A 13,438-nucleotide genomic window follows, 5' to 3' on the forward strand; every position below is an offset into this window, starting at 1 on the left:
CAGACATTGTCAGGAGAAGGAAGGGATGGTTTGCTAGAGATTAGAGATGAACTCGTATTAGGCAGACATGAAAGGAGGCTGAATCATAGTGGTTGGGGAATAAATGTGAATGTGGAGGGTTCAGATCCTGCAGGGAGTGCTGCCAGTGGGAGATCTGACAATGTTCTAGGCCATAGCAGCTGAACCTCCTCTTCAAATGCTTTCCATGTTCCTATGAATCCCAGCCACAAATTCACATGCTCAAGGAACATTATATTGTGTCTCTCTAACTTCTGACTTGGAGCTCTCATTCCACTAGATAGTTAAAAAAATCTTTCTATAGACGTAATGTTTTATTACATAGATTCATGCTTAATTTTAATTATGTTCTAAAACCTAAGTGCCAGTGATTGTATACAGAGATTCCCTTCTTGAATACTTGTTTGTTAAGCATGACATTTGAAATGTTAATAAATTCTTTAATAAAAAAAATAATCTTTTCTGCTCTCTCTCGCCATGGGATTTTATAAACTTTTAGGTGTAGTAGACATCGTAGACAGTAGCAGACATAGAATGTCCTGAGACACCCACCTTGTCACCTTCATAGCTCCTTAGACTCTACTTGAGAAGCGAGAATCTTTTTATTCTACGAGCACTAGAGCTTAAACTCAGGACCTCTCACTCAGCTTGCACAAATGGTAGAGTTCCAGCCTTGAGTAAAAAAGCTAAATGACAGCACTTAGGCACTAGTTTAAGCCCCACTATCAGAAAGGAAAAAAGAAAATTTAGGAAATAAAAGACACTAAGATTTGTAGCCTGGGTGCCTATCTTGGTCTTAGAACATAAGCCTGTAGGATGTGCAGAGAGGAGAGAGAGAAGAAATACATTAGGAAAGATAAAAAAAAAGAGGAGGAGGAGGAGAAAGAGGAGGAGGAGGAGGAAGATAGACTATCACCCATGTGTTGGATAATTGGTCTTTCCCTTTAGTCTACAGACATTGAGATACAAATTTCCTAAACAGTAGAGAAGCAACTGAGTAGATAAATTTGGCTCAGCAAGCTTTCTTAAGTAGATGGGGCTAGAAAGTTCCTGAAAGTTTGGGCAGTTGGCTCCAGGCTTTGAACATTCTTGTGGTTTCATCCTCTGATCCCCAAGTTCCCTGTTTGCCTTTTATAGAATGGCTCCATTGGCAGAGGGGTGGGATAAAGACCCACATTCATCTGAGGAATGAGACAGCTGAGGCTGAATGACTTCATCGGATGCATCTCAGTGTGGGTGGAGAAAGGGTTCTGGGCATGTTTGCCATGCCCAAGTCTCGCCTTTATCAAAGCCGCAACAAAGAAATTTGATGAGGGCCAAAGCATCAGAGGTTACTGGTTTCACCCACTGCTGCCCCACTTTCCAGCCTGGAGCTTGGCCAGCACAAACCTTTAGTAGATGTCTGTGGATTGAGGGATGAGTGGGAAGGCCACGTTGCTTCAACACCTACCCTACATCCATGCTGCCTTTGCTCAGCTCCTACCATCTGCTTAGAATAGCAGGAAGGTGATAAAGACAAAGGAATGCCTGGCTGAAAAGAGCTGTCCTTGTTTGTGGAGCTGCCTCCACCATGCCTGCACTCAGCAGAAGCTCCTGTCAAAATGGAGTTAAAATGGGAAGTCGAGAAGGTGGTCTTTGGGGGCCACAAAGGCCTTTGTCCTGTCACAAAGCCACAGTAATTAAGACAGTTTGGTGCTGGAATAGACATATAGACCTTTAGAAAAGATAGAGACCCCCAGAAACAAATTCTGGCATATGTGGTGAAGATGGCCAAGAATACACAATGGAGAAATGGCGTCCTCCTTCAACAGCGATTTCTGGGATTTGAACAACAAAAGCACAAGAACCACGTGACCTCACAGGCCAACTCTGGCTTTGCCAGCCCTGAGCCAGGGAGGATAGACAGCAGCTTTAGAACCATTTCCCATGCTGGGCGTGGTGCCTCACGCCTGTAATCCTAGCTACTCTGGAGGCTGAGATCTGAGGATTAGAATTCAAAGCCAGTCAGCAAAGAAAAGCCCATGAAACCCTGTATCTCTAATTACAACAAAAGCAAAAATGGAGATGTGACTCAAGTGGTAGTGTGCCATCCTTGAGCACAAAAGCTCAGGGACAGTGTCCAGGCCTGAGCACTTTCCCTGAGCTCAAGCCCCAGGACTGGCACCAAAAAAAAATTTTATTTCCCCTTATGATTAAAAAAAAAAAACACATGAGAATTACTGTTTTCTGCCTCTATCCTCCATTCTCTACTGCCTGACTTTTCAATTAGAGATTTCGAGATGTTTGCCATTAAGAGCCAGACTTCTAATGCTTAGAAATACAATCTACGGTAGAAGCTGACATCATGACAGACACAAGGTAGACATTTTGGACACACCATTGAAGTGGATGAGTGGGGGGCGGGGAGGCTTGATCTCAGGGCCTGGGCCAATCCCTGAGCTCTTTTGTTCATCACTAGTGCTCAACCACTTTGAGCTGCAGAGCTACTTCCCATTTTCTGGTGGCTAATTGGAGATGAAAATCTCACTGCCTTTTCTGCCCAGGCTGGCTTTGAACCGAGATCCTCAGACCTCAGCCTCCTGAGCAGCAAGGATTACAGGTGTGAGCCACCAGCACTTAGCAAAGTGAATCTCCTTTAGGACTCAGTTTTTGCTAGTACCCTCATTATACAAATGAGGAAATTGGGGCCCAGAGGCTGAAAAACTTAACCCAGGATGACTGTACTATTAAGTGGTATTCTGTATGGCACCCAAAGCCATGGATTTGCTGGCTTCGTTGCCCTGCCTAGAGCTCCTTGTCAAGGCTAAGGATGAGAGGAGCAAGCAATGGGCTTGTGACCCAGGGACAAACACACCTTATTTATCATGCTAATAGAGCCTGAAGTCAGTAGCTGACCCAGTGACCCTCCATCCTCTGCAGGTCTCCAGTTTAATTTTTTCCTTATAAAAGACCAGGCCTCCCTTCTGGCTTGCTCATTTCCTCCTGATTATGCACAGATCAAATGAGATTAATAGGTATGACAGGGCTCTGGAAATGGGGCGAGCTTATTGGATGAAGGCAACCCTTGCACAGGGTTTCAGGGTCTGGCCCTGCCGGCTCATTCACAATGGCATTGCTGCTGGGGGAGGGGAGGCTGGCTGCAAGATGGAGGGAAACTTTCCTAGATTAGCCAAGAGAAAAGTTTGGCAAGATGCCCTTGCCTGATTGGGGTTTTTCAGGATGTGGAGGAGGTCAGGCTTATCTGTCAAAATGCTAGCAGAGGGCCCCAAATTCATGCCCCATTTACCTCGGGGGTAAAATGAGACTATTTCCTAGGTGGCATTTACACAGCTTCACTTCTGGCTTTTCAGTGGTTAATTGGAGAAAACAGCCTCTTGGGTTTATCTGCCCAGTCTGCCTTTAAACCTTGGTCCTCCGTTCCCATTCTCCTGAGTAGCTAGGATTACAACCGTGAGCCACCAGTGCCAGGTTGAATTCAAATATTTTTTTGTTGTTGTTTTGTTTTGTTTTTTTCCCCCCATCGTGGGACTTGAACTCCAGGCCTGGGTGCTGTCCCTGAATTTTTCAGCACAAGGCTACCGCCCTACCCCTTGAGCCACAGTGCCACTTCAGATTTTCTGTTGGTTCATTGGAGATAAGAGTCTCATGGACTTTAATGCCCGGGCTGGCTTTGAACCGAGATCCTCAGATCTCAGCCTCCTGAGTAGCTAGGATGACAGTCGTGAGCCACCAGTGCCAGGCTGAAGTTTCTTTTTTTATTTGCTACACACACACACACACACACACACACACACACACACACACACACACACACAAGTATTTGGAAGACAAATAGTATCTTCACTTCTCAACCATCAGATGAGAGAGGGGACAGGAAGGGCATTTCAGCAGGGGAATAGCAGCCTGTGTGGCAGAGCAGGAGAAGGCGGGGTGGGCACAGGCAGGGCTGATCCTCCTCCCTGAGGAGGACAGTGGTGTGGCACACCCCTGACCCTGGCATTCTCGAAGCCAAGGTTGTGTGAGCTCAAGCTTAAAGCCAGCCTGAGTGACAAAGAAAGACGTATCTCCACAAGAAAAATGAAAAAACCAAGTATGTAACCACTTCTTTCCATAATGGTGTTAGAAAACGACCTCTCTTGTTTTGAAAACCTAAGGCTTGCCTGGGAAGGCACGATTGCTGGCAGTTCTTTCAGTTTGGGTGTGGTTTCTTTTGTGTGGTTGCAGTCGATTTGACATGCATACTTCTGACACCTTGTGGAACACACTGCTCTATTTTCCTTACTCATTCCCTTCTGTCCATTCTTTGGTCCTTCCTTCCTTCCTTCCTTCCTTCCTTCCTTCCTTCCTTCCTTCCTTCCTTCCTTCCTTCCTTCCTTCCTTCCATCAGTGCTAACTGGCAGAGGAATTTTGGAAGATGGTCAGATGATATTAGCAGCCATTATTTCTTCTGAGGGCAGATCAGTGATTTTCTTTCTTCCTTGTCTTTTTGTGGTGCTGGATTTGTTTTTTGTTTGTCTTTTTTTTTTTTTTTTGTATGTGGGCCCTGGGGCTTGACCTCAGGATCTGGGCACTGTCCCTGAGCTTCTTTTTACTCAAGGCTGGTGCTCTACCATTTGAGCCACAGCTCCATTTCTGGCTTTTTGGTGGTTAATCAGAGATAAGAGTCTCACAGCCTTTCCTTCCCTGGGCTGGTTATCCACACAGTTCAGCTTCCTGTGTAGCTAGGATTACAGCACCCAGCTCTGATTACTTTTATTTTATTTTATTTTTTTATTTCATTATCGGGATAATGTATAGAGGGGTTACAGTTACATTCATCAAGTAGTGGGTACATTACTTCTTGCACATTGATACCCCTTCTCACGTTTTTGTCCCCATTTTCCTCCTCTTGATTACCTTTTTGAAGAGACTAAAAACTCAGCCTCATAATTCTACCATCCTAAGAAGAAACTACTTCAGTTTGAGGATACAGGGGAGACAGAGGGAGGCTCTCTACTGACCTTCTCCATAAATGCTATGATGGACATTCTTGGAGAATTCTCAAAGTCAGACGACAGAGATAATCTACCTTTTCTACTTCTTATAAACTTAGCTCTCTCATTTTTCTTCAATACTTAGAATCTGGAAGATGGGAGGGATCAGACCATAGTGATTGTTTCTCTACACTGTGATGAGGTATGGTAGAATAATGCGAGCAGATGAGGGGATGTGAGGGGTTCTGGGCCACAGAACTTCATAGTGGGCAGAAATAAAGCAACTGAGAAGTGGCAGGTACCACCAAGGCCATTCAGCAGGCCTGCAGAAGTGCCACGATTGAAAGCCAGCCTCTTTTCATGAAACTGTGCAGCTCTGTTCCCAGCTCTGTATCAGGGCACCTCTTGGGAGAGTACCACTCAATTCTTTTGACCCTCATGAAAGGCAAGCACAAAGCATAGCTCAAAGTCAATCGGTTCCTGCCCAGCGCCTGGCAGAGCTGAGGTCCCCTTCCCTTGAGAGCAGCATACCATTTGTGGCAGGTGTGGGACAGAGAGAGTCCATCCAGCCCTCCATGCTTCATTGTCCTCAGCTGCCTCACCTGGCTAAGGTTGCTTTGAGGATTAAATTAGTTACTACATTCAGGATAGTAGGCTCTGGATGAGTGTTTGCCCCTCAATGATTGTTTGCACAGGAAACAGATGGACATAATCTTTTTTTTTTTTTTTTGCCAGTCCTGGGCTTGAGCTCAGGGCCTGAGCACTGTCCTTGGACTTTCTCAAGGCTAGAGCTCTACCACTTGAGCCTCAGCACCACTTCTGGCTTTTTTCTATGTATGTGGTACCAAGGAATCGAACCCGGGTCGTCATGCATGCTAGGCAAGCACTTTAACCACTAGGCCAAATTCCCGGCCCACAGATGGACATAATCTAAAAGGGCCACAGGTATGAGTTAGGAAGCTTCTGTCGGGCCCAGGCCCAGCCATCCAGGGTGTATCCCCCAGACCTGTGCTGTGGTAGGGGTGCTGGGGAGCCAGAGTGCCTGGGAAGAATTACAGCTCTGAAGTCTTGTCGAATTTTCTGTCAGAGAAATGCTCACTGGTCCTGGGCCTGGCCCCTGGCTTGGTTGCCAACAAGGCAAATGGTAAGTGTGCCCAACATCTGGTATCAACACAAGCATGAAAAATGACTGTTTAACCTTCCATCATTTCAGCCAAAGAGCACAATCTCTCCCTCTCTCTCTCTCTCTCTTTCTCTCTCTCTCCCCCTCTCCCATCTCCCTCCCTTTTTCCCTTCGTCCCTCTTTTCCTCCCTTCCCCACCTTCCTCCCTCTTCTCTCCTCTATCTGTCATGAACTTGAATTCAGGGCCTGGTCGCTGTCCCAAGCTCTTTTTGCTCATGGCCCGTGCTCCTTGAGCTCCATTTCCAGTTTTCTGATGGTTAATTGGAGATGAGCGGCTCACTGCCTGTCCTGCCCCAGCTGTCTTTGAACCATGATCCTTAGATCTCAGGCTCCTGAGTGGCTAGGATTACAGATGAGAGCCACCAGTACCCGGTGCACAATCTGCTTTGATTGTTTCTAAATGGTCCTAAATGACTCTGAGGCAATGGGTTTCAGGAAGAGAAGTCCCCATAGGACCCCAGGCTCTGTGTGACTCAGGAAGTGCAGTAGGAAGAACCTCAATTCAGAAAGGGGCACGAGGAACTGGGGCCTGAGGCTGAATGAAAGGGGAGGCTTGGAGACAAAGAGATCTGGATGTCCTGTGGTGACACATTGGGACATGTGGCCTTTCTATCCTGCATTCCTGAGATGTGAGAGATGAAAGCCCAAGAATGAAAATAAAACTATAGGTTCCCTCACCCCCAAGTGATGAAAGAGTTTCTCTGTGCTCCAGGTTGTCGGCGAGGTCATCTTTGGTGAGCTATATATAACAACCCCCTTTCACAGCGCACTTTCCAGTGCCAGGCACGCTGTGCTGAACACATTCTGGGGTGTGTGTCCTTTCATCCTCCCAACGCCCATCTCTCTGCAGTCCATGCCCTGGCTTCCTTTATAGAGGAGGAAATGGAGGCTTAGAGAGGTAAAATTACTAGCCCAGCACCAGTATCTGAGATTTGAACCCACACCTTTAACCACCCATGCTCTTACATAGCATTTAGCCTAAGGAAAATTGAGAGTTTAATGTCCAGGAGTGAAGAAGAAGTAGAAGAAAGAAGAGGAGGAGGAGAAGGAGGAAGAAGGGGGGGAGGAGGGGGAGGAGGAGAAGTAGGGGTGGGAAAGAAAGGGGGCTAAAAGAGGGAGATTCTCTGTCTCACTGAATCACCAAGGGATCTTCGGAGAATATTCTTGATCATGGGTTCCAGGCTTGAGAAGGATGAGTCTGCCATTCTCCATGCCCTGTCTATACCCCGCACTCTACACAGATGGGTCCATGGGGACTGTGAGAAAAGCTTACAGTGTTGAAGATGCTTAGCTTAATAATAGGAGCCAGTGAATCTCTACATCCCTATTCAAGACTCAAGTCCCCGGTGTGCAACAGACTCCTACCAAGAGTTGGAGGTTTTAAGCAAATCTGACATGTATTCTGCGTGAATCATGCACTCGAGGTTCTTGGTGAAACATTTTTTTGCAGGGATTTCATTTGATCCCCACCCTAGGAATCATGGTGTCCTATTGGGAAACTGGTTAGCCGCCTCTTATTTTTTGGTGGGGCTGGGCTGCTGGGGCCAGAATTAGTCAACTCCAAATAGCTTTCCTTAGGATGATTTTGAAACATTCAGAAGGTATATCATGGGCTAAATCATGGGGCAAATCATGATTTAAAACAAAACAACAACAAAAACCAAAAGAACCTTGGGACTGGGAGTGTGGCCTAGTGGTAGAGTGCTTGCCTGACATGCAGAAAGACCTGGGTTCAATTCCTTGGTACAGCATACATAGAAAAAGCCAGAAGTGGTGCTGTGGCTCAAGTAGTAAAGCTCTACCCTTGAGAAAGCCCAAGGACAATGCTCAGGCCCTGAGTTCAAGCACAGGACTGGCAAAAAAAAAAAAAAATGAGACCAAAAACAAAAACAAACAAAAACCATTCATTCTTCATCTAAGCAAAAAGAATAACAATCCTAAGCAGATAGTATTCTAGGGTATTTTCTTAGGAATGTAACTAATTATTGCAAGTGGCATTTTTAAAGATTTCAGGAGAATTAGAAGTAGATGATTTTAAAACAGTCATAAGAGAAGTGTTTTGGGAAACAAATCACCCCATAAATTTTCTCATGTGAATGTATAAATGCACAGATTTTGACTTAGTAATCTTATTTTTAGAAATTCACCTTTAATTATTCAAAAATCAGGAATAAAATGTTCATTGCATTATTATTTATCATAGCAAAGTAACTAAAACAGTTGGTCCTACTTACACACGTGTATACATACACAGAGCCCATCAGAATCTAGACTGATTAAAAATTAAAACTATAGAAGCCAAGTAGCAATATAAAATAGTTCTGAAAATGAAATCATCAATTGTATAATCTTGACACTGCACCATTTAAGATGTATATTGTTCATTTCTAAAATTTCTACTCAACTTTGCCTTCCCTGCCTCTTCCATTTTTCATACCATTCTGCTTTTCTTCTGGTTACTACTTTTCCTTCCATTTGTCTTTTAGCAACTTAAATATCACTCACTGAGGGGCCGGGAGTTTGGCCACGAAGACCCAGGTTGGATTCCTCAGTACCACATAAAAAGCCGGAAGTGGTGCTGAGGCTCAAGTGATAGAGCTCTAGCCTTGAGAAAGTCTAAGAACAGTGCTCAGGCCCTGAGCTCAAGCCCAGGACTGGCATACAATAACAAAAAAATATTCCTCACTGAATACTTGTTTCTAGAATGTTCTCAGAGCACAGATGTTATTAATCTGGGGAAGGAGAAGGAATCCTGTAGATTGTTTCTGGGAGAACTTTTTCATCTTCTGCAAGCAGAGTTGTCTGTGTGGCTCTACTGTTCCCAGGCCTTGTGTGGGGAGGATGGGGCAGGGAGGGGGAGGTGATTTTGGTTTGCACTTTTCCAGACCTTAGTCATTCTAATGGCCTCCGGCACACTGATTAGCATGGCATTGAGTATGAATTCTGAATTTGGTCAGGGAGCTCGGTTCTGTAGCTAGAGCCTAAGGAGTTAAAATCCCTAGCTGCCAACCCTTGTACCCTTGAATTCGCTCCTCACAAATCACTGGGGCCTGCTTCCTTTCTGGCAGCTATACTTTTCCTGCCCTTAAACTGTGCTATGCTTAAAACAAATAATTTGTGTTCACCATCATTTCAGTATGTTTGAAGAAGGATGTCCAACCTACTCTATTGACCAGAAAGTCTTATCTTTCTAACTTACTTTGATTCTATGAAAATGCATTTGAATGGTATTGGAAGCTGAGACTTGGGACTGACAGGCTGTGAGTAGAGATGGAGAGTGGGTTTGTATAGTCACCTACTTTGTGTACCTAGCACACTCTTAATTGTCATTATGAGAATCAACCACATTTTAACTGCTCTTTTGTTTTAGCATGCCTACGCTGCAGCTGCCATTACTGGGACAGAATTTTGTATGTCAGCAAAAGATGCACTCAAAATCTTATCCAAGCATTTTAGGCATTTTACGTCTGTGAATTGTTTTGGAGACTTCATAATCTTTCTAGGAAAGGTGAGATGTCTTAACTAATAAAGGTAACGGGAATTAAAACAATGTAGCCATATAGCAATTGAAAGAGGCGTGCATTTGTCTAGTAAGCACAAGGCCCTGAGTTCAATCTCTAGTGATGCTACAAACGAAAATGTGGGAGCCCTTGACAATTTCTTCCATAGTGGACGCGTGGCTTCATTACCTCATTTCACCTTCCAGCCTATAAGCCAGCCCTGAGTGGCAGATGGTAAAATGAAGAACTTTTCTGACATGTAGAATAGGTAGAGATTTAGTCCTCAGTCTGTTTTTGTTGTTGTAAACAACTTTTTATGTCTAAAATGAATACATTACCAACAGCAGAAGATAAATATGCTTTGTAGAGGTTTGGCTATAAAAATATGAAGATCACTGATTCTTTTTTAAATGAAATTTGTATGTTATTTAAGGTTAAGTCTATAAAATGGGTTAAGGCCCTGAATGGAGCCAGAGTGGCATTTCTCATCATGTAAATACTTTTATTTTCCTTTGCCAGCACTGGGGCTTAAACTCAGGGCCGTAAGTTCTCACTTGACTCCTTGATCAAGACTAGTGCTCTACCACTTAAGTCATACTCCCACTTCTGCCTTTCTGCTGGTTGATTGAAGATGAGAGTCTCACAGACTTTTCTACCCAGTCTGATTTTGAACTGCAATCCTTTGTCCTCAACCTCCTGAATAGCTAGAATTATAGGCATGAACCACTGGCCCCCGGTCTCTGAATATTTTTAATTTTTGTGAAATGTGCGCAAGTCACAGTAAACCACCCGCCATGTATACGAATGCTTCATGAATGTGTGAAGCCCTTGAGCAGAGGCCATGTTCATCTCTGCATCATTCCAATTTGAGCACAAGTTCTGCCAAAGCAAGTATTTTATTTTCCCTTAGCTATTAGTTCACTTTCCTGTATTTCCCACAAGAAATACACCAAAAGTTAACCAGCTTTTAATTAAATATGTGGCGAGCAGTGATTATTTGGTTTTGAGAATGGAATAGATTTGGATTTCCATGCTCATCTTTATAGATAGCCAAGGGCAACAGGGACCCCAGATGACTGGAATACATCTATTATGAAGAATTAGGTACATCATGGCCTGTAATTACAAGCTACAAATGTAATCATTACACATCACAAATGGAATCAGCTAATTCTCCTCCCAGGAGTGCTGGAAAGCCTTTCCACTTCAATCCTCTGGGGCAGGGCATGGATTAATTATGTAGTCCACTGGTTATGTACCACAACGTGGTACATACTACTTGATGGATTGTTATCTGTGATGAAAACAAGAGTTATAGAAAGGCTTTCATGTGGAAATGGTTTTGTGATGTCATGTTATTAAATGAAAAACTGAAACAAAAACGTTGAGAGATACAAATGCATCTCTATGTGGATAAAAGAAAAACATTATCTCCCTGTCCACATCCATGAACTAAGTTTTCTGCAGATGCAGCTTTCATTTTCCTTATTGCATCCTGCAACATTTTCAGACAAGGACTCTCCAATAGGTCATGTACACACAGAAGTACTTCTAGCATGCACACATGCGCGTGCACGCGCGCGCGCGCGCACACACACACACACACACACACAGACACGCTTCTAGAATAGTTTAACCAATCAATTTATAGATTTTCAACTAACTCTGGTTTTGGACAGGTGTTGGTGGTGTGCTACGGTTTTTGGAGGGCTGATGGCATTTAACTACAACTGTGTGCTCCAGGTATGGACAGTTCCTCTGCTTCTGGTAGCATTTTTTGCCTATCTGGTGACTCATAGTTTCCTATCCATGTTTGGAACTGTGCTGGATACACTTCTCCTGTGTTTTACTGTGGACCTGGAAACAAACGACAGATCCACAGAAAATCCCTACTTCATGGATCAAGCGTTTGTGGTAAGCAAACATTTCATTTCCTTTGGCAGAGCTCACAGCCCAGCCTCCTTCCTCTTCCGGAGCTCTGACCTGGGCTCAGCTTTCCAAAGTTGAACCTCACCTCTGGAAAGATGGCAGCAGCTCCTCGGTCATCACAGCATCAAAGGACCTGAGATACAGCCATCAACCCAATACCCTGGCTACTAAAGGCTATGTTAGATGCCTTGGGCAGTTGGAGTTAACAACTGATGTGTATCTAAGGCATATCATAACCCATTGAGCTTAAGAGGGAGAGGGAGCAAGGGAGAGAGACGCAGTGCCAAGGAGGCCTTCTGTGCCAATACTGACAGATCTGCACCCCTCAGCCCTCTATTAAGCAGGGCACACCCTCAGCCGTGCCCATTTGTATCTGAAAATAGCAGGCATCTGTTCTCTTCTGCAGCAGTTGCTGCTCATCAGCCTTATCCTGCTTAGACAGGAATTTTTTTTTTTTCAACAACTGAATGATTATCGCATCTTTTGCCAACATCAAGTAGCATCCTCAGCTTACATTCTGTTGCCACAAAGCAAAAACAAAAACAAAACCCAAAACCAAACAAACAAAACTCAGCTTTAAACATCATTCAAAGCACTTTCAGTTCAGCAGGCTGTTTAACAAGCACCTGTATATATATTTTTTATTACAATGAACATTCTCATACTTTTTCTACACAAAAGTAAATGAAAATAGAATGGGCTTTGTGGCTTATGCCTATAATCCTAGCTACTCAGGAGGCAGAGGACCAGAAGTTGGCTGGTTTTGGTGGTTGTGTGAAGTTAGCTTAGTCTTCCTGATTCATATTCTTGCAGTTAAAACTACCCTTTGAAGTCTCAAACCCCAGCTGCTACCCCAGATTTTTTTTTAATTGGCCAGTCCTGGGCCAATAAACTCAGGGCCTGGGCATCGTCCTTGGGCTTTCTCAAGGCTAGAGCACTACCACTTGAGCCACAACACCATTTCTGGCTTTTTTCTATGTATGTGGTATGGAAGAATTGAACCTGGTCTTCGTGCATGCTAGGGAAGCACTCTACCACTAGGCCAAACTCCTGGCCCCACTCCAGAGTTTTAATACCATAGGAAGAAGAAAGAAAAAAAAAACTTTTAAGGATTAAATTCCCTTATACTACCAGGTGAGAGTAGTAAATGGTTCTCAAGAGAGAGATGCACCACACTTTTTGTTTTTCAGAGCTTTGTAAAAAGGACCCAGAAATTTAACTCAAAGTCTGAGCAGGACAAGGACTCACTGAGGAATCCAGAGGGAACAGAACTCTGGCCCACTGGGACCTAAGTTCTTGTTAAAACACCTGTACCTAAAGAAAATGATCTTTGAGGCCAGTGACCTGATGAGACCCATAATGTGTTGCGTGTTTGACACATATGACCTGATACCAACAGGGAATGTTTAATATCCTATTTATGTGCACCAATTTGAAAAGAATCATGTGTTGCCAGGTGCTGGTGGCTCAAGATGAGCTGCTCAGGAGGCTGAGATCTGAGGATCGCAGTTCGAAGCCAGCCTGAGGAGGAAACTCCATGACTCTTTATCTCCAATAAATTCAAAAAAGCAGAAGTGGCACTTTAGCTCAGTGGTAAGAGCACAAGTGCCTTGAGCCAAAAAAGCTCAGGGACAACACCCAGGCCCAGAGTTCAAGACCCAGGACTGACAAAACACACAAATAAGTGAACAACAGAAGTGTGGCTGTGCATGGTGTTACATCCCTATAATATAAACCTGGCACTCAGGGGGATGCGGTAGGAGGATAAAAATTGGAGGCCAGTCTGAAGTACATAGTAAGACCTTGTCTCACAAATGATCCCCGCCCCAAAAAAG

At 44.2% G+C, this 13,438-nt stretch overlaps 1 protein-coding gene across 1 annotated transcript in view; it reads left to right on the top strand.

Annotated features, from left to right (window-relative positions):
* Slc44a3 (solute carrier family 44 member 3) overlaps nucleotides 1–12,895 on the top strand; it is a 36,158-nt gene extending 23,263 nt beyond the window's left edge. Inside the window, 5 exon segments of the mRNA XM_090333953.1 lie at nucleotides 2,675–2,696; nucleotides 9,546–9,682; nucleotides 11,354–11,370; nucleotides 11,372–11,588; nucleotides 12,794–12,895. Of these exon segments, the coding sequence (XP_090190079.1) occupies nucleotides 2,675–2,696; nucleotides 9,546–9,682; nucleotides 11,354–11,370; nucleotides 11,372–11,588; nucleotides 12,794–12,895 (495 nt within the window).
* The last annotated feature ends 543 nt before the right edge of the window (nucleotides 12,896–13,438 follow it).

The sequence above is a fragment of the Megascapheus bottae genome, chromosome 6, assembly GCF_031878675.1.
Source record: "Megascapheus bottae isolate mThoBot1 chromosome 6, mThoBot2.hap1, whole genome shotgun sequence".
Taxonomy (NCBI): domain Eukaryota; kingdom Metazoa; phylum Chordata; class Mammalia; order Rodentia; family Geomyidae; genus Megascapheus; species Megascapheus bottae.